The sequence below is a fragment of the Hipposideros armiger genome, unplaced genomic scaffold, assembly GCF_001890085.2.
Source record: "Hipposideros armiger isolate ML-2016 unplaced genomic scaffold, ASM189008v1 scaffold_21, whole genome shotgun sequence".
Classification (NCBI taxonomy): domain Eukaryota; kingdom Metazoa; phylum Chordata; class Mammalia; order Chiroptera; family Hipposideridae; genus Hipposideros; species Hipposideros armiger.
In genome coordinates this window covers 1,526,362-1,551,719 of record NW_017731371.1, presented here as the reverse complement: position 1 = coordinate 1,551,719, position 25,358 = coordinate 1,526,362, and the positions used below count along the sequence as shown (strand labels likewise).

At 35.6% G+C, this 25,358-nt stretch overlaps 1 protein-coding gene across 7 annotated transcripts in view; it reads left to right on the top strand.

Annotated features, from left to right (window-relative positions):
- CEP120 (centrosomal protein 120) overlaps nucleotides 1-25,358 on the top strand; it is a 71,616-nt gene that overhangs the window by 22,840 nt on the left and 23,418 nt on the right. For all 7 annotated transcript variants that reach the window (XM_019635400.1, XM_019635402.1, XM_019635406.1 and 4 more), the window contains 12 exons: nucleotides 3,605-3,802; nucleotides 5,568-5,795; nucleotides 6,799-7,012; nucleotides 7,683-7,857; nucleotides 11,591-11,740; nucleotides 12,454-12,636; nucleotides 14,675-14,771; nucleotides 14,865-15,017; nucleotides 15,594-15,683; nucleotides 15,809-15,901; nucleotides 16,964-17,125; nucleotides 21,026-21,148. In XM_019635400.1, the coding sequence (XP_019490945.1) occupies nucleotides 3,605-3,802; nucleotides 5,568-5,795; nucleotides 6,799-7,012; nucleotides 7,683-7,857; nucleotides 11,591-11,740; nucleotides 12,454-12,636; nucleotides 14,675-14,771; nucleotides 14,865-15,017; nucleotides 15,594-15,683; nucleotides 15,809-15,901; nucleotides 16,964-17,125; nucleotides 21,026-21,148 (1,866 nt within the window). The remainder of the gene's footprint in view (nucleotides 1-3,604; nucleotides 3,803-5,567; nucleotides 5,796-6,798; nucleotides 7,013-7,682; nucleotides 7,858-11,590; nucleotides 11,741-12,453; nucleotides 12,637-14,674; nucleotides 14,772-14,864; nucleotides 15,018-15,593; nucleotides 15,684-15,808; nucleotides 15,902-16,963; nucleotides 17,126-21,025; nucleotides 21,149-25,358) is intronic.

Genomic DNA, 25,358 nt, shown 5'->3' with positions numbered 1-25,358 from the left:
ATATATATTCACTTATAGTTGACATACAATATTACACAACATCAGCTTCAGGTGTACAGTGCGGTGATCAAACCTCTACCCCATCCATGATGCGGTCTCCCTAACAAGACATGGAACACATGTTGTTGTCATTATTTTTTACTTTTGTGTGTTTGTATTTATTCCTTAATTTATTGTTGTAATTACATATGCTTTTTCTACTTTTGCCTTTTAAACTTTGTAAAGCTTTATAATTGGTTTAGTCCACTCATTTTATTGTTTGCCTTTGTCAGTGAGAATTTTTTATTCCCTTTATTTTCGATTCATATTTTTTATGTTGTTTTCTCCTCCTTCTCCCTCTCATTCTCCTTCAAGAAGTCCCTTTAGCATTCCTTGTAATACTGATGTAGTGGTTAAAGCTCCTTTAGCTTTTTCTTATCTGGGAAACTGTCTCTCTCCTTCAATTCTAAATGATAGCTTTGCTGGGTAGAGTAATCTTGGTTGTAGGTCCTTACTTTTCATCACTTTGAATATTTTTTGCCAATCCCTTCTGGCCTGCAAAGTTTGTGTTGAGAAATCAGCTGACAGTCTTATGGGAGCTCCCTTATATGTGACTAACTGCTTTTCTCTTGCTACTTTTAAGATTCTTTCTTTGTCTTTAACCTTTGGCATTTTAATTACGATGTGTCTTGGTGTGGGCCTCTTTGGGTTCATCTTGTTTGGGACTCAGTGCTTCCTGGGTTTTTATGTCTATTTCCTTCGCCAGGTTATGGAAGTTTTCAGTTATTTTTCCAAATAGATTTTCAGGCCCTTGCTCGCTCTTTTCCTTCTGATGCCTCTATGATGTTAATGTGGGTACACTTAATGTTGTTGTCCTGGAAGTCCATTTAACTATCCTCATTTTTTTAAATTCTTTTTTCTTTTTGCTGTTTTGATTGGATGTTTTCTGCCACCTTTCTGATCTATGATTCAGTCATCTGCTTCATCTTATCTGCAGTTGATTCCCTCTAATGTATTCTTTATTTCAGTTATTGTAGCCTTCATTTCTGACTGGTTCTTTTTTATGGTTTTTATCTCTGTGTAAGTTCTCACTGAGTTCATCTGTTCTTCCCTGAAGTTCATTGAGCATCTTTATAATCAGTGTTTTGAACTCTATACCTGGTAGATTGCTTGTCTCCATTTCATTTAGTTCTTTTTTTGGGGTTTTGTCCTGTTCTTTCATTTAGGACATGTTTCTTTGTCTTCTCATTTTAGCTGACTCCTTGTGTTTATGTCTTTGTATTAGGTAGACCTGCTATGTCTCCCAGTCTTGGCAGGTGGCCTTAAGTCGTAGATGTCCTGTGGACCTAGTGGTACAGTCTCCCTGGTCACCTGAGCTGGGTGCTCCAAGGGTATCCCTTCTTTGGGGTGTGTTTGCCCTCCTGTTGTAGTTGACCCTGCATTGCAGTTGGCATGTCAGTGGGTAGGATTGAACTTAATGTTGACTGGCTGTGAGGACTGGCCATGACTACAGCAGACCCTACAGACCAGGATTCACTTTAGCAAGGTACTTGTGCCTGCGAAGTCTGCCCTTTGGGTGTGTCATTTGTGGAGCTGGTTGGGTGGTTATCTGTTGTGGTCTGAAGCCATCCACTGAGTTTGTTGGTTCTGGGCCTCTTGAAGGTGCTCTGCTGCAGGCCAAGGTCAGTCACTGCCTTTGCCCAGCCGAGGCCACCTGGTAGGAGCTACAAAGTTATCTGCTGTTGGTTGCTTCCTCTGAAAGGCTTGGGGGCACTTGGGAGAGGCTGTGCTGTAAACCGAGGCTAGCTGCCACTAGTGCCAGGCTTGGGACTGATTACAAGAGGTACACAGTACGCCAAGACTTGTCGCTGCTTGTTTGGGATTTGTTTACCTTTGAGAGATTTTAAGAATGTCCACAGCGTGAGCCGAGGCAAGCCATTTGTGTGAGAAAGCTGCTGAAAAAGTTTCGGGCTGGGTGTTTGAACTGGGTTAGGTGGGGGTCTCAGGGAATCATCAGGGTAGGGCTAATGGTGTTAGCCAGGTTAATGGAGAGCTCAGACTTGGTGCCTACCTGTGTCTGCAGGTTGTGTGGTGGGGAGGACTCAACAAAAGAACAACGGTGTCTGCCAACACTTGCTTCTCTGGAGAGGCCTGCTCTGACCCCTGCCCTTCTAGCCCTTGCCCTGAAGCTAGCCAGTTTAGTTGCTCCCCATAGGTCCCTGGCACTTTTTCTGCTGCTGCTCCAGCAGTGGGTCTCAGAGCATGTGAGCCTGTGCGCCTGTGCACCTGTGCTTGGGCCCTTTAAATCCCGCAGCACCAAGGGCTGCAGCAGGTTGTTGTCTTTCTCAGATAGAATCCTTGCTGGTTTTCACAGTCAGATGTTAAGGGCACTTGTCTTCCTGGCACTGGTGCCCTGGGTTGGGGAGTTGGTGTGGGGCTGGGACCCCTCACTCTCAAGGGGACCTCTGCAGACAAGATATCCTTCCTGGTTTTTAATCACCACACATGGGTGCGGGACCAGCCGGTTTTGCGTCTCAGCCCTTTCTACCAGTCTCCAAGTGGCTTCTTCTTTATGTCCTTAGTTGTAGTAATTCTGTTCGGCTAGTCTTCAGGTGGTTCTCAATTATGGTGGTTCTATACTTCAGTTGTAAATTGGATGTGGTCGTGGAAGGGGGCAAACACAGAGTTTAGATACTCTGCCATCTTGACTGCCTATTTTACTTTATGTTTTACATAAAATAAATAACTTGAATATTTATTAGGTGCTCAATACATGAATTAAATTTTATTCGTTTTAATCTGTTTTAGTCTGGTTATTGTACTTTTTTTCCCCACAAACTATACTAATTGTCTTATAACTATTTTTTAACCAAGTAGTATATCTTAGGTAACTTTCATGTCAATGTATCATTATTTAGCAGACACGCTGTATGATCACTATAATATGTTTAAGCCTATTGACAAACACATCAGTTGTTTATAGTTTATTGTATTTTTTACAATTTCTAGAGAACATTAAATATTTGTTAGAAGATATTTTATATTTTCTGGAACAAGAATCCCATGTCTTCATCATATGTGGCCATTAAACTAGTACAGAAGGCATTCTTTGACAACTGTTAATTTATAGGTTTCCAAATTTTGACAGAGTGGCTAAAAGCTTTTTTTCTAAACCCTGGACTAAGATGATATATTAAATAGCCTGGATTATGATTTTTAAAAAACCTCTGATTTATGAAGAGGGTGGCAGAATGAGTATTAGATGGAATAAGGTATGTGGAACTAAGGACAGCTCAGTTTACAACACTTGATTATTTTCTTCTAAAAGAAGTTTTGTGTTTTTATTCATGGACCAGTTAAATGAAATGTAAACTTTAAAACAACATAAAACTATAAAAATATTTTAATGTTTTTGTGCTTTTCTAAGATAAACTTTAAAACATTAATCAAACTAGTGATTTGGTAGTAATTTGGCAGAGATTTAGCTATTTTGAGTGATTGATTTTAAGACTTGTCAAAAAAATTAACATTTTTGCAAATGTTTTTGGAGTTCATTATATACTAATAAGCATGTTTAGTGGTTTACGAAATAATACTCTTTTTTTTCTCTTCCTTAAATATTTAGTTAATTCCATGTTCCATGAAACTTCCAGAAAGACAGCCTGAGTTTTTCTTTTACTATTGTTTACTGGGAAATGATGTTACAAATGAACCCTTCAATGATTTGATCAACCCAAACTTTGAGCCAGAGAAAGCATCTGTTCGAATACGTAGCAATGTAGAAATTCTTCGTGTTTACCTGGCCCTTCAGTCTAAACTACAGGTAAGTTCTGCAGAAAAATGGTTTTTATTAAGGATCACTTTTTTGTGCATTTGAGAGGTACCTAAACTATCTTATTTCAGTGGTGGAGGTCTTCTTTCTATCACATCTTTTCATTGTTTTAGTAATTATTCTGAGTTGTAAAGTCATGGCATAACAGTTACTTCAGAATTTTAAGAGATACAGCTCCTTACCAAGTTAACGTGAAAAGAGGTATGTCAGTTATCAGTCCTTTATAATAATAATAAAAAAAATTGTACCTGTACCGGAAATCTATGGACACAAGGAAGGTTTCATTATTGTTTAGTGGGGATAGTACCTGTAGGCACAGATCACATTTCAGATTTCAGAATTTATATTCCTTATTGCTATTAAGGCAAAGAAAGAATACAATGTTCTAAAACCTGCCACTGAATTGAGTATTTTTTGTAAACTAATTTCAAATTAGACTCTATTTAAAAGTGAACATTACCTAGTGAAAATTACTGTTCTATTTTTTATTACAATTGCTTTAAATAAGCCTGAAACGGGGTAGTGAAATACACCATTAGATAGTTATTTGTTTATAGTAAAGTAATCAGTCTTGCATTTCGGGTGGGAGGTGACAGGAGGCATTAAGAAACTGGTAGAACTAAATGTTAGAGGCGGTTCTGCTAAATGCAAGATATTTAGAAAGCTGAGGACTATATGAAATGATGAAGTATGCAGGAAAAAAGCACACTGAATTGTATTCTATATCTAATATATCATCGAGGTATTGACTTATTTTTTAGTTTGATTCTCATGGACATTTAAGCCATAAAAACGCCTTCTCTACAGTCCATTAAAATCATCACACCTAATAACATTAAGTCTAAGTTACAGATCATTGCTGATGTTAGAACTAAAAATATTTTCATGTAGTGATTACTTCTTGTTCATATGCATGCTAAGTTTGCCAAGGCTTCAATATAGTAAGGGAAAAGAAGAGTTATATAATATATTTCTAGAATAGCCTTTTTGTTGTTGCAAAAGGTGATAGTGTTGAAGTTTTGATTAGCTATCAGTAATTAACAGCATTTTCCATCCCAGGGACATTCTCTTTTACCTTTTACTGTTGGACACTGTTTTATAAAGTCTGAGAAGCAAGTAAAGAAAAGAGAGAGAGACATTTTCAAGATGAATGAAAGAAAATTATTTGAGGTTTTTAATTTTCAAATATGGCAGGATCCATTAACTTGCTTTTAAGAACTGTGTTTAAATGTTGAAATGGAAATAGAAAAAAATGAGGTATTTGTTTTCTGTGTAAATTCATGTATTTATGATACAATTTGCATATATATGTGTGTGTATATATATATATATACACACACATACATACATATATATATATATATATAATATATATATAGTAGCATAGTAAAAAATTAAAGTAACCATAGGTCACCAAAGAGATAAAAAAGAAAAGGGTGATAATATTTATATATATATATATATGTGTGTGTGTGTGTGTGTGTGTATATATATATATATATATATATATATATATATATATATATAAACAGTACTGAAAGAAAAAATGAAAGTATTTATTCTTGGTAAACTTTGTGCTTAATCAACAGTTTTAACAATCGTGTGAGACTATATTGCTAAGTCACTGCTGGTCAATAAGATAACTTGCATTATACTTGCCTTCTATGGATCATTTGATAACGTTGTGTTAAGCTTATGTGTTTATGAGAAGGAAGAAAGTATAAAGCCCTGTTTTGATTTTTCCCTTTCATATTAGATCCATCTCTGCTGTGGAGACCAGTCACTTGGAAGTACAGAAATACCTTTAACTGGATTACTGAAAAAGGGCAGTTCAGAAATCAGCCAGCGCCCTGTCACAGTTGAGGGTGCTTTTATCCTTGACCCTCCAAACCGAGCCAAACAAAAGCTTGCCCCTATTCCTGTGGAGCTAGCCCCAACTGTGGGAGTGTCTGTGGCTCTGCAGCGAGAAGGCGTGGACACCCAGGCAAGTAGTGACTCTCCTTCCCCTGCTGCACCTTCTCCTGTGTCACCCGTGATGACTCACACAGGCTGAACTTTGGAAGAGTCACCTAGCATAAGAAAGTACTCATTACTCTTGATTAGTGGCCTACATGATACTCGTATGCTACCTCGTCTCTGAAAAGACCTTTCTGAAAAGCTCTGTGGTTTCCACTACTGTGGTTTATATAAGTGTAAGTGACTGGATCCAGAGCCTTTTCGTAGACTTCTGTAGTGGAAAACATTCCGCCGCTCACTTCATAGTCAATGACTGTGCAGCAAAGCAGCTCTAGTAAAGAGAAGACCTAGCTTTACACCTAGTTTCTGGGAACCTGCATTATTGGTATTTTTGTTTTTTGTGTTTGGTTGACTTATCGTGAGCTAAGATAAGGCTCTTGGTTCATTCGTGCTTTACAGTCCTCATACTCTCTTTAAGCAACAGAGATGGACATTGATTTGAATGTAAATGGTTTTTGATTATATATATCTCCAAATCAACTTTAGCATCCTGTTCTTTTAAAGAACTGATCTTTATATAGCTTATGAATCAGAGCTAGAAAAACTGAAGTGAAAGTTTAAAAAATATATGTGCATATATTTTTAAAGGGTAGTAGAGCAAAGGAGAGGAAGAAAATCACTCTGGACGTCTGGTTTTGTTGTTTAAAGGAACATAGACCTCCATTAGATTGCCTTTGTAGAAATAATCATTCCCAGGGGCACTTATGCCTGATTTCTTTTATCCAGTATCCCTTCTTACCCATTAGGAAGCATTTTGGTAGTTAGCTCTGGATATATTTCCTTCCTGTTCATCTTCCTTTTTCTGGTCCTAGATGCTATAAGAAAATTTGCAAATTATGAAGAAAAATAGATTAGGAATATCCAAACTGGAAAAGGAAACATATTTTTTTTTAATAAAAAAGTCAAGTTTTTTGCTTAATTATAAAGGAAAGTTCTTTGTAATTTATACTGTATTTAAAAATTGTTTTTAGTCTTTAGTTGAATTAAAGACCCAGAATGAACATGAGCCACAGCATTCAAAGAAGAGTTCTTTAACCCCCATAAAGGAGAAACTTACTGAGCCAGAATCGCCCAGCGTGTCCCCTCTTCCGCCTCACAACCAGTCACCTCCAACAAAAGAAGATGCAACAGAAAGTGAAGTGGAGAGCTTACAGTATGATAAGGACACAAAACCAAATCCAAAGGGTAAGATGTTGTCTTTACAGATCTTTTAGGTATAGATTTTGCAGCCACCTAATACATGACTAATAGATTTTATGGATTCCAAGTGAAAATTGTGAGTTTAAGAGCCAGTATGTGTGGCGATATAAAAACAATTCAATTTAAAGTCATTGAAATCTATTTAACTTCATTGTAAAACTTACTTGGGTCACTCACTAAAAACATCTCTGGTCTATAACAGACTTGGACTAGGTAGCTCTGTCTTTTTAAGTGTTATTGTATGTCATATGTGCCTAAAATAACCAAAACTACTTTTGAAAAAGTGATGTAGTTATATTTGCATTAAGTCTTAAATACAACCCTTCGAATGCTAAGTTCTGTTCAGCTGCCTCTTGAAAGTAAGTTAGTGCTGCTGGGCTGCTGTCATACATGACTGAGTTAGTACTGTATGCTATTATTTTTGCAATACATGTTGAGAGGAAGCTCTTTTTTTTTTTTTTTCTTACATTCTCTAAAGGGAATTAAGGCCTGCGTAATTTGGGACAAGTCACTTGAAGATGTTTATGACTCAGTTCATATGTTTATAAAATCAAATAGTCAGATTCCTTAATTGAAAGAAAATAAGATGATATTTGAAATTATGTGAGTAACAAGAGAAACTGAGCAGTTTTGTTTTTTTCTACGTTCATTTTAGCCATCAGTTCTGCACCTGCTTCAGTGGCCCAGCCAGTGATTATAGCCAACGCTTCAGAAACAGCTTCAGGACAGAAAATCGCTGTTCCAGCAACATCACACCATTTTTGCTTTTCAATCGACTTAAGGAGTGTCCATGACTTGGAAGTCAGTTTTCCAGTCAACTGTATATTAAGGTGCGATTTGATTTTGTTTCAAAGTATTATTTTCTGAGGAGAAATGCCTCTCCTGTATTTGGGAAGTTGCAGAGAGAGAAATATCACAAAAAACATTATAGTATTTATTAAATCAGTGTCCTAATGACTTTGAACTTAAACCAGGGTGGTATTGGTGGTATGAAAGGTAATAGTCATAACTACCATATTTTGCCATGTATAATGCGCTTCTATGTATAAGGCTCACCCATGTTTTTGGCACAAACTTTCAGGGAAAAAATCTTTCATTTGTTTACAATTAGGTACTTGTTTTTTCTATTATAAAGGAATTTTAGCATTGATTTTTTTCACATTATAGTATAAGAAATTTTATGTAACAAATAATTACAAAACACAAGAACAGATACAAGGTATAAGAAATTTTATGTACCAGTAACAAATGTATGACATTTACACATCACAGAAGGCCAAGAACTCTTCGTCATTGCAAGTTCCATTGTAAGTTCAACAAAACCAATTATTGTGTTTCAGGGTATTATTTTGCATGTGAATATTGTTATTGATTTCTAGAGTTATTCTTTTAGCTCATAAGCATAAAAAAGAATTTAAAACATGTAGATAGATATGTTTTATCTATCCATGTATAATGTGCATCCTTATTTTTCCCTCACAAATTTGGGCAAAATAGCATGCATTATACATGGGAAAATACGGTATTCTACAATACCATAGTAATTGCAAGTATTATAATAGTTTATTAATGGACCTATTTAAAATAACAGTCACTCTTGAACTTAAAATGTGTTGTTTCTGGAAAAGGTGCCACAGGTTGAAATAATGGTTGTGTCTAATTTTTCTGTAAAAACTATTACAATGGGAGGTTATAGTCCTAAAACCTACATTTTATAACTGTGAATCTAAAAACCATACTTAATGCACTCTAAATGGAATGTGTCCACACTTTTTAATGTAAAAAAAAATTGGAATATATATTTCAGTCAGTTAAATGGCTTGCACAATAGTTTGTTTTTAGTAATGTTATATTTTTATAGACTTTTCTGGCTGAGATAAAATTAAACGTAACACAATAGTGTGTTTTTAGTTTGGAGTATTTTGGTTTGTCCTCATAAATTTCTTTGGAGCAAGAATTAGCATTTGTAATCAAGTTGTTGATCTTGATGTGATTAACGTAAGGAAATCTTCGTGGCATCTTGGATTGCCACTCCCAGGAAGGTCAGCAACTGCACATCGCTTCCTGTTGTTATTTGAAGCACACCTACCTTTCAGATGCACAAATCAGCTCACACTTGCATCTAATCTTTCAATTCTTTGATTTCTTATGAAGTTGTGTTACAAAGTCCTCCAAGCTTTGGTGTGAACAACGGACAGAATCAAAGGCACCCAGCACTGAGTGTGGTTGTGAATTCATAGAATGGAAGTCTTTGCATTGCAGCTTAAGTTCTGCATTTTACCTCATGTTGGAGGCTGAGAATCACTACTAAAATGTTTTTATTTCGAATATGAAGGCTGGAAAAAGGTTTTCTCTCACAGCCGTAGCTTTTCTCAAAGGGTTTGTATAACATCCCTTAAAATCGTGTTTAGAAATAGAATCAATGCTTATTCGTTACCGCAGTTTTTTGTCTTTTCTCCTCCTGTAACTGAGATCTGTCTTCTGCTGATCTTAGGATACCTAGAGAAGTATTGGCCAGAAGCATAGAAACTGGGACAATCTAAAATTAGGTGCTGTGAAGGGGAGGCCTTGTATCAGCCTTCTTGGCAAACACAAATATTAGTTTTTGTGTTTCCTTCTCGTAATGGCCATTTGTTTACTCATGAAGTGCCTGCACTGTACCGGCAGTGTGCCTGGTATTAGGTGTACATGGGCCATATAAACAAAGAGTTCAACCTAGTGAAGAAGTCCAATTCAGAAATAAGTCAATATGTGAGGGAGGCTAATAGTTCAGTTGGCAAAGAAAACGGGGAAAAATATTCTAAAACGAGGAAATAGTTATGGTCCACTTAACATGCTACATAGAATTGACTTGACAATAAAGACTACTGTACACACCTGAAACTAATATATAGCAACCATAATTAAAAATAATTTTTTTGGGGCCGGCCGAGTGGCTCAGCTGGTTAAGAGCTCGCTTGGGAGCACCAGCTCTGAGCAGCAGGACTGAGGTTCAGGTCCCACATTGAGGGCCAGTGATGCTCGCCCTCTACAGCTAAGATGATGAACAACAGCTTGACCTGGAGCTGGGCTGCTGTGAGTCCCCAGCGATGGCATAGGCTGCAGCAGGGCTGCAGTGGGCTGCCGTGAGCTATGTGAGTGGCTGGCAGCCAGCATGAGCAGCTAGTAGCTGGTGTGAGCTGCCGACCAATGACCGGCGACCATTGCCTCACCCGGGAAGAGCACAATGATCATACCAACATGGGCCAGTGAAGCGACTTCCTCCACAACTAGACTGAAGAACAAAACAGCAATTTGTCTGCCTGTCTGTTCCCCTTCCCCGATTCCCCAACGCTGTTCCCCTCCCCACAATTCCCCAATAAAATCTTAAATAAATAAATAAATAAATAAATAATTTTTAAAGGACTACTGGTTCTGTCTTTGATTCATTTAAAGTTATTATTAAAAACACTGGTCATTTAACTTTTTCTCTATTTGATAAACTATGTTATTGTGCTCTGCATTGGTATGAAATTGTTTGCAATTATGTAATGGAATTTGCGAAGTAACACTTGTATTTGAAAAAGTTTTTGTTGCCTTTTTAACAACTACATCTTGTACTGCGGTGGTAGGGGGTTGAATTTCTAGAGCATGAACTCTCTGAGATGACCTGATTTCATTGGATGTGTAATTATATAGGAATTGAATGAATGCATAGGATTCTTCTTATAAGAAACGCGATTTTTACCAGTGGTTTAAATTTTGATTTTCATAATGAATAACAAGATAGAACATGAAATTTAAGCAAGCATTATATCTTTATGCTTGGCTTTAAATACAAAATAAGTCCAGTTGTCGTCAGGCATGCTTCCATTTACCCTGGTGTGGTTTTATGATGAAAGGAAGAAATAGCATTATGTCACTCTGATTCATCCATAGTATATTTGAGTTGCTTTCATCCTTGATTCTCTGTTCAAAGACAGAATACCGTAACTGCATCCTTTTGGAGTTGACTGAAGGCTCTTTAGCTCATAAATGATCAGGATGTTATGGTATAAGGGAAAATAGTGTTAGAAATTCAGCAAGCATTTCTTGAATGTTTAATATGTGGAGGACACTGCTTATTTGTTCCTGGGAGTGCAAACATGAAAAAGATAGGACCTGAACGCTCAAGGAACTCTTAAAGAAATGGGAGCTCGGTTTTTGTTTAGTAGAGTCATTCACGTTCCTAAATCTTTGTCTTATTTGGAGTGTATCAAAATGACTGTCCCTTCCTTATTTGGTGTCATTGCCTTCAAAATACCAGAATTCTCTTTTTTTCCAGGGAATCATTGAAATATTACCTGTAAAGCTACTTGGGAACTAGTACTATGCACATAATGCACATTCTCTATAATTTCTATAATTTTATATCAACACTGAATATAATTTTAAAGTTAGTGATAAGAGTAAAACCTATAATGTATTTCTATCATTTCTCTGTTTAAAAAATTCTGTTTGCTCATAATATTCATATTATACTTTTTTTAACAGGCTATAAATTTTATCTGTAAACTCTAAGATGTTTTTTTTCTGGAATTCTAGGTACTCATATCCATTCTTTGGAAGCGCAGCTCCTATTATGACAAATCCCCCTGTAGAAGTTCGGAAAAACATGGAAGTTTTTCTTCCCCAATCCTACTGTGCTTTTGATTTTGCAACTATGCCTTATCAGCTGCAAGATACTTTCTTAAGGTAATGTATACACTGTGTGTATGATACTACTTTCTCAAGTCAACTCTTCACAGTTTGTGTCTTACAAATAAGAGGAAAAGCTTTAGAAACAAATATGCTAGTAATGTCTGTGACATTTGTGCTTCAACCATATAACCAAGTTTTATGTGGTTATGAAGGTTCTTTTCAGATTTTCATCTTATTTGCCTGAGTTTAGATATTAGAATTTTGTTAAAACAATCTATGAGTAATGAAGGAACCGAAAAGTAGTCTTGCCTTTTTCTGATATAATATGTGAAGATAAATATGAACTATTTAGTTTTTTACTTTTGAGTCACTGAATGACTGTAGTGTATGATTTTTTTCTATTTTTTCATCTATATGAAATGGAGGTGTTAATCCAGCTATCCGAAATGGATTTGCGAAGAAAAATGAGATCTGTGAAATGTCATTTTGCTTTCTAAGTACCACAATTCCAACCTGTATGTTATTTTAAAAGGAAGAATGAAGAGTAACTATTTGTGGGAATAATAGTGTTTGAATTGTTTCCTTTATTGAATAGAAAGAAATGTAGAAAATGGAATAGAATTTCCTGTTTGTTTCCTGTGGTGTTAAGCTTTTACATTCCAGGTAACAAAAACAACTTTGACCATTAGAGGAATTCAAAGATTTTCATCCAGAAGAGATAGAGTTCAGAGCTGAGAGGTATGAACACCCATTTCTCTCTTCCTCAGGATTCCATTGCTGATTGAATTATGGCACAAGGATAAAATGAGTAAAGATTTACTCCTGGGAATCGCCAGAATCCAGCTTTCTAACATCTTGTCTTCAGAAAAAACTCGCTTTTTAGGTTCTAATGGTGAACAGTGTTGGCGTCAGACGTACAGTGAAAGCGTGCCCATTATAGCAGCACAAGGGTAATGCATTTTGCAAAATCAGTCTCAGCTTGCTTTTTATTCTGATTAGCTCACTACAACTTTTCTTATCATTTTTCTGATCTCTTCTTTGACCTGTGAGGGCTATATGCCAGTTTGCTCTTTAGATTTCTTGTACCCATTATACCCTCCCAAAGTGAAGAATCCGTGCTACTATAATACTGTTTACTCAGACTGTTGTGTATTTCCCTTCCCTCTCTTTAGCCTGACAATTTTAAATTCAGGATCTTTTTATTTACTATTTATACATTATTTTGCATTGAGAATGACTTTTTCTACTTGAAAAATATTTTAACGTATTCTAAAAATATTTTAATATAAAAAGGTATCTATTTTTGCCTCATATCAAAAGTCTGAGAATGTTAGACATGCTTGGCACGTTTAAAAATGATTGCCACAGTGAAAAGCTGGAGTTCACATATTTCAGACAAAATATATTTGTTGAATGATCTTTTTAAATTTACAATAGAAATTTAAATTCAGTTTGACATTATGACATGCCTGTATTTTTAAAGCATAGTAAGAAAGAAGGAAATCAGACTCAGTAAAAGGCCGAGATCTAAAAGCTTTATTGAATTATCTCCCTTACTCGTTCCCATCTTCTAGAGAGGGAAGGGTTTAGGAAAACTTGTATTCACTTGGAAGATCTGGGAACAGGCGTTTTAGAGAATCAAATATTCTGGTTAACTGAAAATTCTTTTTGTTTCAACTCCTATTATTGAAAATCTCTCTTAAAAATTAGTATTCTTTTCTGTCATCATAACTAGAATATAATGAAAATCAAATCATTACTTGTTAAAGTTATTTTAATACTGTTTGTTAGGAATGTTAACTTTGCCCTGCTCTGAAGACAGAGAAGTCTTAAGAGATGTACCTAAGTGAAAACTTCAGATGTGGTCGTGCTTCATTGTGCTTTATTCATTTCTTCTAAAATCTGTGCGATTAGAAGAAAATGTGAAAGTTGTTAATTATGAGTTCTAATTGTGTGGGATCAATTCATTAAAGTTGGGTTTGACCAAGGGTTTATGAAATGTTATTTAATTTAGGTAAAGCCATGGATTTTTATTGCCAAGATTTTCTTTTCCTTTGACATTTTGTCTTGTTTTTATTTATTTATTTATTTATTTTGTTTGTTTGTTTGTTTGTTTTTTGTTTTGTTTTGTTTTGTTTTAAGCTGAGCCATCCTGCCACCTGTTGGCAGCTCAGTGGCTGCTCAGCTTGGGCCGGGAATCGAACCACTGTTGCTCAGAGCTCAAACTCTTGAGCGATTGTTTTTATTTATTTAATGATAAATGCTACATGCAGGTCTATATTACAGAGAGGTACTCATTATGATAAAAATAACATACTAGTTATTCTACATCTAGAAATTATCCTGAGGCAATGCTTATATCCAGTAAAAGATTTATGTACAAGTGTGTTCATCCCAGCAAAAGTAAAAACAGAATTCAGACTAACCTATATATATTCAAGAATAGGGGAATTGTTACTTTTTTATTTTACTATATAAATTCTTTAGTACAAATATACTACATATATATGCCTGTATATGTAAAAATATACAGGCATAAAAAAGTTACATTTTAAATTAATGTTTATGACGTGAGAAAATGTTCGATGTAAATAGGAAAAAAGGACAAAACTTTATGATCTTAACATGCATGAATACATGCGTATCTACATACACATAAAACAAAGAGAGGAAGAAAATAAACTAAATTTTAGCAGTAATAACCTATGGGCAGTGAGATTTAAAATTTCTCCTTTATGCTTTCAATTTCTCCAAGTAATCTACAGCCGTTATAGCTCCTTTTATAGTAAACGCAGGTATGCACTTAATAGGGTATTTGTAATCAAATCAAATCATGTAGGTCTAGAGGCCTATAGAAGCTGCTACAGTTTCAGCTGCAAGTGTCAAATGCAAGTAATGTTGCCTACTCAGTGCTATAGCTTTGAGGACATAAGAAGAAAAATAAAAGTATTTCCATGAATTTTAATGTATATCTGATTTCATTTGTAGGTCAAATAATAGGATAATAGATCTTTCTTACACAATAACTCTAGAAGATTACGGACTAGTAAAAATGCGTGAGATTTTTGTCTCTGATTCATCTCAGGTAAATAGCAGTGACTATCATCAAATTACTCTTTAAAATGGCTCTAATGTGTGAGAGTATTTGTTTCAATATGCCTTTTTATTCATATGGTAGGGTTTATCTGCTGTACAACAGAAGCCATCTTCTCTTCCTCCAGCACCTTGTTCTTCAGAAATCCAGCCAGAATCTCGTGAAGCCTTAGAATACAAAGCAGCAGTTGAGCTAGAAATGTGGAAAGAGATGCAGGAAGACATTTTTGAAAATCAGGTTACTTTTTGTTACTTTAAAACTCTGTTTTTGTCTACTTGGTATATTTTTCCTTCTTCATAGTAGTCTTTTCTCTCCATATTCCATGGGTACCTTATTTAGTCCCTTTGAATATCAAGAATTCCTCACTCCTAAAATAAAAAAAAATTTAAAAATGACAAAAAATATTTGAACTGCAAAAGATTGGCAGAAGCCACTCAGAAGGATTCCCCCAAACTTTGTCCATGAGTCTTAGGTAAAACTAGGACTGAAGATTAGAGTTCAGAGGTTAAGAACTTGAGTTTTGTTTTTGTTTTTGTTTTTAATTTCAGGTCCTCATTTAGCATACCCTCCTGAAACTGGAATCCTCAGCACCTAAACAAGAGAGCTAGAAAACAAAACAGCGTCATATACTGTCTTGAATTATAGTCATATGGGTATTACTTGTCTCGGGCATCTTTTTTTTATAAAAATAAAATAGAACACCTGAAAGAAACATATCAGTGATCACTTAATTTTTTTTAAATGAAAACAACTGATTTGTTTATTTGAAATATTTTGGGTTTTTCCCTGACTTTATTTTTCTTCCTATTGTAGCTAAAGCAGAAAGAACTGGCTCATATGCAAGCTCTTGCAGAGGAATGGAAGAAAAGGGATCGAGAGAGAGAATCACTAGTACAGAAAAAGGTATTGACTTGCATCGATATTGAAGGAGGAAAGAAAAACTATTGATGATAATGTGTTGTGTATGCATTTTTGAAATTGTATTTGGAATTTGAAGAAAAGATAAGGTAACTTTTATTATATTTTAGGTGGCTGAATATACTATTTTAGAAGGAAAACTTCAAAAAACCCTAATTGATTTAGAGAAACGAGAGCAACAGCTTGTCATTACAGAAGCAGAGGTACTGTATTCGCCTGTCAGATACCTTTATTTCACAGAATCCATAATTAGGTTTATACCATTTACTTCCTTTTTCTTTATATAAAATATATTTCATAGACATTCTTTCACACATTATGGAGAAAACTGATGTTCAACTGAGTAAAGCATGTTTTATATGTTATAATAGAACATGAGGGACAGGGAGAAAAGTATTTGTTTGACATGGTTAACTATTGTTCCACTAGCTGTGGCTGACATCTGCAATGGCGGAGCTATTTGGGTAACTTTTCCATTATGTGAAAGGAACGGATAGTTGCACTACCTAGAGAAAAAAGAAAATGTAATGCGGGCGTGGGGGTCTAGAATCCTGGTTTTGATGTCAGTAAGAAGGGAATATCTTTCTTGCCCTTTAAACATTAGAGTCCAAGGATGGATGAAAATTAATATTAGTATTAGGCCTAGTTAGCATTTTTGTTAGATCCTTACTAAATTTTACCCTACATACTTTATTAAATTACTGTAAAGTTCATTTCAAAATAATTAGAATTTCTTCCACATTAAATTTATATGGCCCTTCCATACCCAAATGTGTTTCTTAAAATTATCTCAGCATATTACCCTAACCTTATCTTTATATACTTTCTGGGATTTCTAAATTGATTCAGATGTTTAAATTTAAATATGATGTATATTTGTTCCTAATACTAAGGCTTTTTTATCTTCTATATGATTAGGCAGAAAGTAAGAAGTTTCTAAAAGAAAAAAAGAAACTTGAGCATATTTGCTTATGTAATAAAATGGGTTTTATTCAAGTAGGAATTTAAGTTATTAGGGCATTTTCAATTGAATTTATACAAGTCATATATGGATTTTTATATATACTTTGTACTTTAGAATTAAATAATTGAAAATTTATAATTTCAATATACTTAAAGATTAACTGTCCTCTAATAACTGAAAAGAGTATGAAAATAAATTTGTAAGTATTCTGAACATTTGACTATATGTAAGAATAAGAGAATATTGAACAGTATAATGCAGCTTGTAATAGGCCATCTCTTAAAGATGCACTTGTTTTAAGCTTCAAAGAGAAAGAAAGGAACTGAAATCAGAACGTGAACGGAACCTGCAAGAACTTCAGGACTGTATCCGTAGGGCCAAGGAAGATGGTGTTCACCAAGTAGAACTGGAAAGGCTAAAGATCAAGCAGCTAGAAGAGGAGAAACACCGACTTCAGCAGCAGGTCGGATGAACTACCTGTCATCTCCTTACACTTTGTTTGATTCTAGAAATAACAGATACAGTTCACCAAAAGGTTATAAAAATTCACAGTTTTGGACAATTATTCACATTTATTGCACTGAGATTCAAATATACTTTAAGTTGGATCTTCTTTTCCTAAGTCAAAGCTAAGGACTATATTGGAATAATTTTCCTTCCCTTATAATTATTTGCATGAGATTGTGTTATGTTTCAGGTAACTTTAAATGTAAAATGTTTTTCTGATAAATTTCCTTTTAACAAACATTGATATACTTCATGTATCACTGGACTGAATTCGGTTAAGAACCTAATTCCCCCGTAGCATTTTGTCTGTGCTCCTCCATTTCCTCGCCTCACACTCACCTCTCAGCCCACCCCACTTTGCTTTCCATCCCCATTGCTCTAGCCAGCCAGTTGCCAAAGAAACCACAGTACCTCAGTCACCGTGTTCAGCGGGCTTTTTTCATTTCTCGGCTTACGCAACCTTACAGAAAGCACTAACACTATTGCCCTTGTTTTTTGTTTTTGTATATTCTCTTCCTTCGGCTTCTGTAACACTGCTGTTTCTTTTCCTCTGCTCTTCCAGCCACCCCTCAGGCTCCTTAGGCTTATTTTCCTTAAGCCGGTAATGGTTAGACTTCCTCCAAATTCAAAACTTACTTTGTACTAAACAATCTTAAGAATGCCCATGGCTTCAGAGACCATCTACCTCTGGGACTCTCACATTTATATCCCAGGCCTTTCCTTTGCACTCTAGACCCATCTAACTGCCTTTTTGACATCTCTACTTGGATGTCTTAAAGGCGTTTCAAACCCAACGTGATCCTCTTATCCATACCTGAGCTTCCTGTGAGTGTTCTTTATTTCTGTTCTTCCCGTGGCAGCCAGAGTGATATTTTTGACCTTTGGGGATCACGATGCCCTCCTCTGAAACCTTTCAATGTTGTCTCGTTGCTCATGGGGTAAAGATCAGAATCCTTGCCTTGCCCGGCAGGCCTCTGGCTCGTTTGGACCCAGCCTACCTGTCTCACCTCATCTCCTGCTCTTTCACGTTTGCCATATACTCGCAGCCACACTGGTCCTCCTTAAGGCTCTCGAGCTGGCCGTGCTCGCCTCGCCCGTGGGATCTTTGTGGATGCCACTTTTTCTGGGCCTGCCTAGTGAACTTGCCCATCCTTCAGTGTTCGGCCGAAGCATCACTTACCCAGGAAAGTCTCCTCTGACCCCTGCTTCCCAAGTCTAGGTCAAGTTTTTGTTGTATATTTTCATAGCATATTATTCTCCTTTTTGTTTTCTTTGATATGTTTTGGCAGTTTTCTTTTATTTTCATTAGTGTGATAATTTGACCAGAATCAGGGCATTAGCTCCATAAAATTTTTTTGGTTTATATCTGTATGCCTAGAGCCCAGCCAGTGTTCATCATATAATTGGGGCTTAATAAACATTTTCTGGGGGGGAAAAAAAGGATAAAGCTGTTAAAAATTAAGCTTATCTTTCATGGAAAAATGCATAATAGATGAGATAATATATGATGAATGCCTCTAAAGTCTTCAGTAAATTCTGGCATGAAGAATAGTTTCCACAGCAGTTCAGAGTCAGTTAACCCTACCAGACCTGAGGCCCTGAACCTAACTGTCCCCTGTACCTGGGCTCCTGAGCATTAAAGAGAAAAAACCAACATGATATAGAAAAATGTTCGTTACATGCAAACAAGTGGTTAGAATACGATGGAACTTGGAGACATTGTAGAAAATAGGTCTATCTTTCATCTAGTGCCAATATTCCACCTTTGTGTGCCAGTCCACCCAGCAGGATGAGCCTTGTTTCACACAGAGGTACTTCTTGCAAAGTGAGCACCAGATGTTGCTCTTCACTTTCTTGCATGGATTGTCTTTATAAGGCACTCCAGGATTTTGCTTGTTGTACCTGGAGTGCTTTTCCATGCACACAACACAGACATGATTAGATAAGATATGATTAGAAATTACCGAAAAATCAGTACAGCGGTCTGGCAGGGTTAAGGGTCACATTATTTAGGTGGTTATATAATGTAATTATGTATTTATAATGTATTTATAAGTACATTATAAATATGTATTTCATTGTTATGGAGATCTCATTTAAAATATGAAAGATAAAGTTGTAAAAGTGGGCAATTGTGATGGGATTCACCAGTAACGCTTCTCTTCTTCCACTTACCAGGAAGATTCAGCCATCTAGAGCCAAGGCTCCTAACATTTAGAATCGCCAGGGGAGTTCTTGAAAAAGCCCAGGTCTCTACCCTACCCCAGACTGGTATAAGTAGCTTACATCTTTGTGGGAAAAACTGGTATTTTAGAAAAGTGACCCAGGGCGCTCCTAAAGCATAATTTAAGGATAGGACAAAAACTGTGGGGAGAGAGAAGTTTCCTAGATGCCCAAATTGCTAAGCCCATGACTCATGACTATAAACATTTCACATGTAAGGAAACAAACTTTTTAGTTCCTTACTCTGAACCAGGCTACATGTACTGTATGTATAATGCTAACTAGACAGGTAGAAGGGACAAACACATACTGTCACCAAAAGCTGATGAAGATTCAAATATATAAAAGCAGTTACCATAACTCAAAAAAAAAAAATCCGTGTAGTTTATGTAAATGTAGCAAAGGAAAATGAGCCCAGGATGCCTAATAGTTTACTGCTTTATGACCTGATTGTAACCACAATAATGGTTTATGATAATGTCCCTAAACGGGGGTGGGGGGGAAGCACCAAATATTAAGTTTACTAGGTTGTGTTTAAAATAGAAAAGTAAGCGAGTGTAGAAAGGTTCCTGTTCAACCTTAAAAATAAAGGTTTGGATAATCAAAGAAGTAAACTTCTGTTATATGGAATATTTAGTTCTGGAATACCTATTACCTAAAGATGGTAGATAAATCCTAATTAGAATTATTTGTATTTATTGGAATAAAACAAGAATTTATTATTGATAATTTAAGTTCCATTTTTGCCACAAATTTTCTCAGTATTTCAAATTTAATTCTTCTTAGTAAAGAGATAATTGGTTTATCTAATAATGGATCGTTATATTGGTTTATGTTTTTGGAAAGCATCTGTAACAGTGCTTGTTTGCATTTGATTAAAAGAAAAAATCCCAGATTTAAAATGAACATCTATATCCTCTTTTTTTTTTTTGTAATTTTGAAACTATTCTAAGGGAAATTATAGAGTGTGTAGTCAAAGCAGTTCTCTCTTTTTCATTTAAGGAAGTGTTGCCTGCTTTACATGAGAGCGTTATTCTAGGGATGAAAAGACCTGGATTCTGTTCATGCCTCTGCTGCTCACCAGCTCTTTGGCACTGCTTCAATTATTTAGCTTTTGACCCTCAATTTTCTTACCTATAAATATGAAGGGTTTGAGCCAAATAGTCTTTAAATTACCTTAAGTTGTAATTGCATTTGAATTATGAAATGCATACAGTATCCAATTATAAGTAATAAATACTGCAGTAATATTAAACTTAATTTTCATTGCTGATAATCTGGTATATCCGTAATGCTCAGTCTTACATGTGACATCTTAGTATAAAGTATCAGTATTTTTATAAAGTGACTTTTTCATTTGCCATCTAAACTCTAAGAAAAACATTCTTATGATACTGCTTTTATAAGAAATTTCATACTCTTAAAAAGTGTTTGTATATTGTCAATCAGTTGATTTACTAAATTTTTAGGGTTACTAACCATCTTAATTTTTCTTATACTTTGTTTCTAAGTTTTCTACTATGAGCATGCTTTAGAATAAGAAAAAAAATGACACTTGAATTGAATTCTGTAATATTAAACTTTACATAGTATTGTTTTAAAATGGCTATAATACTTTTTTTTTTTAATACAGCTTAAAGATGCTGAAAATAAGTATAAGATTTTGGAAAAAGAGTTTCATCAGTTCAAGGATCAGCAAAGCAACAAACCAGAAATCCGTCTACAGTCAGAAATAAATCTTCTCACCTTGGAAAAGGTACCCATGTCAATTTATGGCAGCTTAACTAGTCCTCATGATAATTTATAAAATCTATAAATTACACTTGCATATGCAATGTAACGTTTCACCGGGGTATTCTGATGTCAAATAACACATCAGAGAATTCGAGGCACATGACAAGTGTTAGTAGCTTATACTAAGTAGAGTCCTTGGTTGCAAACAGAACTAACTCTAGGAATAAAGGAATTCACAAAATTGTCAGGAAAGCTGTAGAGCCAGTTTCAAAATATGGACAGGAACTGGGGTAAGCAAGGCATCGCCCCAAAACTGTCTACTCAGGATACCACTGTTGGTGCCATTGCTGTCCCGTCACTGGGTTCTGTAACCTGATTCTCGTGTCATACTGTTGAACTCTCAGTTTTGCAGTAGTTGCATCTGTATTGTGAATACTCTCTCTGCGTCTTACTACCCTTTAGATTCAGTGCCTCAGACAGGAGCTTTCATTTAAATCACAGACCTGTACTCTACTCTTAGCTTGGAAGAAAGGATATCCATCCTATTTTATTTTCTCTGGCTGGAAACCAGGTCCTGCCTCTCATTTATAATGGAATTCCTTACAAACAGAAAGAATGTTCAGGTTTTAGGCATTAAAAAATGTGTAATGTCCAAAAGACAACCTAAGCTCTTACATTTTTTAGTTTGATAATTTTAGGCATTATTAAAAAGATAGCATATACAGGAAAATAACCTTTAGACGTTTAGGGATTTAATTGCCAGCCATTGCCTGTCTTTTCCCATTCAGCTTTGTCTAGCAGTCTTCCTTGCCCTATCGCTTCTGTAGATTCAGCCACTAGGGGGTGGCTGGAAAGTTGGTCAACTGGAGTTGGGAAGATGCTAGGGTAGTTCTTGTCTTCTCTCTCTCTCTGCTTCCGTTATTTTCTCGGGCGGTAGTTGCAGTTTATTACGTTGTATCTCCCACGAGACATCCCTTCTCTCTAGCTTCCTGTGGGCAGTTCCCACTGTGTTTCTGGCTCACTGGACAGCCCCAAGTTTCTGGATTCCTGAAAGCAGAAGCTACTACTTCTTGGTACTTCCTTTTGCAGTCCCGCCTACCCAGGAGAGGTAGGGGCTTCCTGCTGTTGCTAATCACTAGGTTATCTCACTGTATCCTCTTTGGCATTTCAGCTCTTTCATGATCTCTATAACCAATTGTCTATATTAAATTACCTGTTTGAAAAACATAGAGTGATTTCTGGTTTCCTAGCAGGATGCTGATGGATACAACTGGTTTTTCATTATTCAGCAAAGATGGGTATTATTTATGACACTGTGCTAAATGCTATTATGCATGATTAAAAATGTTCAGGATAGAATCAAGTAATAAGTTACAAAAGGAGACAATGAACTGAAGAAAATTATTACAGTGAAAGGCAAATGATAACAGTATCTAACTTTCTCTTACTAAATGGTATGATTGCAAAGGGAAAACAAAGTCATTTCTACTGCAATCAACACATTAAGTATAACAAAGAAGTAAAATTGGCTATGGAACCGAAAGGGTAGGTGAAATTTTAAATAGGTGTAAATATGTGGGTGAGGGTATTCCAGGAAGAGGTTGTACAGTTGTGCAGAGGTTAAAAAGTCTGTTGCATATTTGGATAATAGCTTAACTAGAACCTAGAGTTTAATGAGTATAAAAATAGTTTCAAAATAAAAATAGGCCTGATAAGAGAATGCAGGAAGTAAAAGTAATTTTCGGCTATGTGTGGGAAGACCTTAGGTGCTAAGTTAAAGAGTTCGTATTTTATCTGGTAAGAAGAGTCAGAGATTACTCTCAAGTTTATAAGATTGGCTTAATGAATGTTAATAGAAATGAAGAATTTTAATGAACTTTTTGGGAAGGTGGAAGTTGTAGAGAATTCTGGTTTTAGACATATTACACTTGATATGTTAGCAGAATAATCTAAGTGGAGAAGTTCACTAAATATGGTTAAAAATGAGAAACTATAGAGTAGGAAGAGAGAAAAACGCTAGACATACAGATTTGGGAGTCATTTGAATAAAGTTAATAGCCTTGAAATTGTTTAGGAAGGACAAGTGAAAATAAAACTTAGGGGGAAAGTCCAGCTTCATAGACAAAAAAGCAAGAGTCAGCGAAGGAGGCTAGAAAGATTTAGAAAAGTAATAAAAAAAGTCTAGTGCGGTGCCCAAAAGAAAAGAAGGAGGAAGTAAAAGTAATCTCTCATGAAGGGAAAGTCAGGAATGGTTAGGGAAAGGCCAGGTGCTTGGCAGTTAAGTCACTGGCTTTTAAGAAGCCAAATCGCAGAGGGTAATAGAAAGTTTGGCGTTGAAAAGAAAAGAAGTAGCCCGGGGGCCTAACACTGTTGAGAAAAGCTTATTGTGAGGTAGGAAAATATGAGGATATTTTTAGATTGTGGATAAAAATTTGTAGCAAGGAGAAACTGATGCTTTAAGAGAAGAGGGGATGGTTGAGCATAGAAGAGTTAGTCTTTGAAAGAAGAAACACTACGAGGCAAAAAGTGTGAATATATATAGAGGTAAGAATAAGAGTAGGGTAAAAAACCAAAAATCTTTTGAGGAGGGTGTTAATTCACTGGTTTTCTTCTAGTGTTTCTGAACTCCTTAAATTTTCTGCAGCCTGTCAATTGTCATACTGTCTTTGGTTTCTCTTTTACCCAACATCTATTTAATGGCAAAAGCTTGTTTATTCTGCTTCTTACATATCTAGACAAACTCTTCACTTCTCCATTTTTGGCCTTCTCATTTCTCTAACAATGAACTTGAATCCAGCTAGACATTTCCCACCCCTCTTTTGAAAAACCAAGTATTAAAGTATTTCTGTTTATAAATATGAATTCTGTGGTACCTACCAGCGGGCTCTGAAGTACTCGGACAGTATCTCATTGATTCTCACAAGCTCTGTTAAATTTTAAGTACCAAAGAGTATTCCATTTTACCTTGGGGAAATTCAGAAACCAAATATCTCAAAATTGGAACAGAAACATTATCTTATTATTCTTTTGTGAATATAGACTAGATAATAGCCACCATAGAAATTAAATTTTAAGTGATTTTTAAAATTCTTTCTTCCAACTACACTTTTTCCAAAAGGTTAAAAATCACTAAACATTAAAAGTATAAACAATACCATGAATTTCAGAGAGGGGAAAAAAATGCATAATTGACTGCCTCTGAATCAAATCTAATGAATTCATTCAGCATGTTTAAGTGTCTAGTAAAAACAAGGCTTCTTGGCTCCTTTGAAAATTCTTTGTAAATTTTTTTGGAGCCAGAAGAGGGCAGAATCTTATTTCTTAAGTAGTAACAAAGACATACAAGCATAAAAAGGAAGACATAAGTGAAAAAGTATCTAAGTCTGTAATTTCTGGTTATGTCTGATTGAGAGCTTTTTTTCTTTTGTGGTTACCCATTCTCTTCAATATAACACAAATTTTCCCATGTTCACTGAAATGGTCTGAAAACAAGTTAACATTAAGATACAGTTTTACCGAATATAATTCTTGATTCCCTTTATTATGTAACGAGTGGCTAATAGTTTGTGATTTGCTTTTAGCTAGGAAATGTCAGAGTTCTTAAAAATAATTGGGACTTTTAAAAAATAAGGAAAGCATTATAATTTTGTAGGGCATACAGAGGTTGAACACAGAAACTAAAATTTATGTATGTAAGAATATTTGGTATCTACTATGTGTTCACTCCTTAGGGCAAAGGGGAAAATGAGAGGGAAAAAAGAGTAAGAGAAATAGTACATTATCCTTTTGGGATCTCACTGGTAAAGAGTTTATAATTTAATTGGGGAGATGGCTCAGAGAGCCTTAAATGACCACGTATAATCAAATACCAGGGAATGTGATAGACACTCTTTGTAGTTCAGAAAAGAGAAATCAGTTTGGTATTCAGAATATAGTAGTTTTAAGATAGCTCCAGGTCAAGGCAGAATTTGAGCTGAGCCTGAAGTTTTAAGTAAGCAGAGAAGAAAAGAAAGAATTGAAAGGCTCAGGCAGTAACTTGGGCGAGGAGAGGGGTGCGTAGGGGACACCAAGCTAGTAGTTGGAGTAGAGGGTTTCCTGTTGAGGAATAGCAAGAAAATAGGTTGTGCAAGTAGGATGGAAATTATATTGTAGAGTGCCTTGAAACTGGGCAGGAGAGTTTAGGCTTATCAATATTGTAGGCAAGAAGTAGACTGTAGATTTTTTTAGTAGAG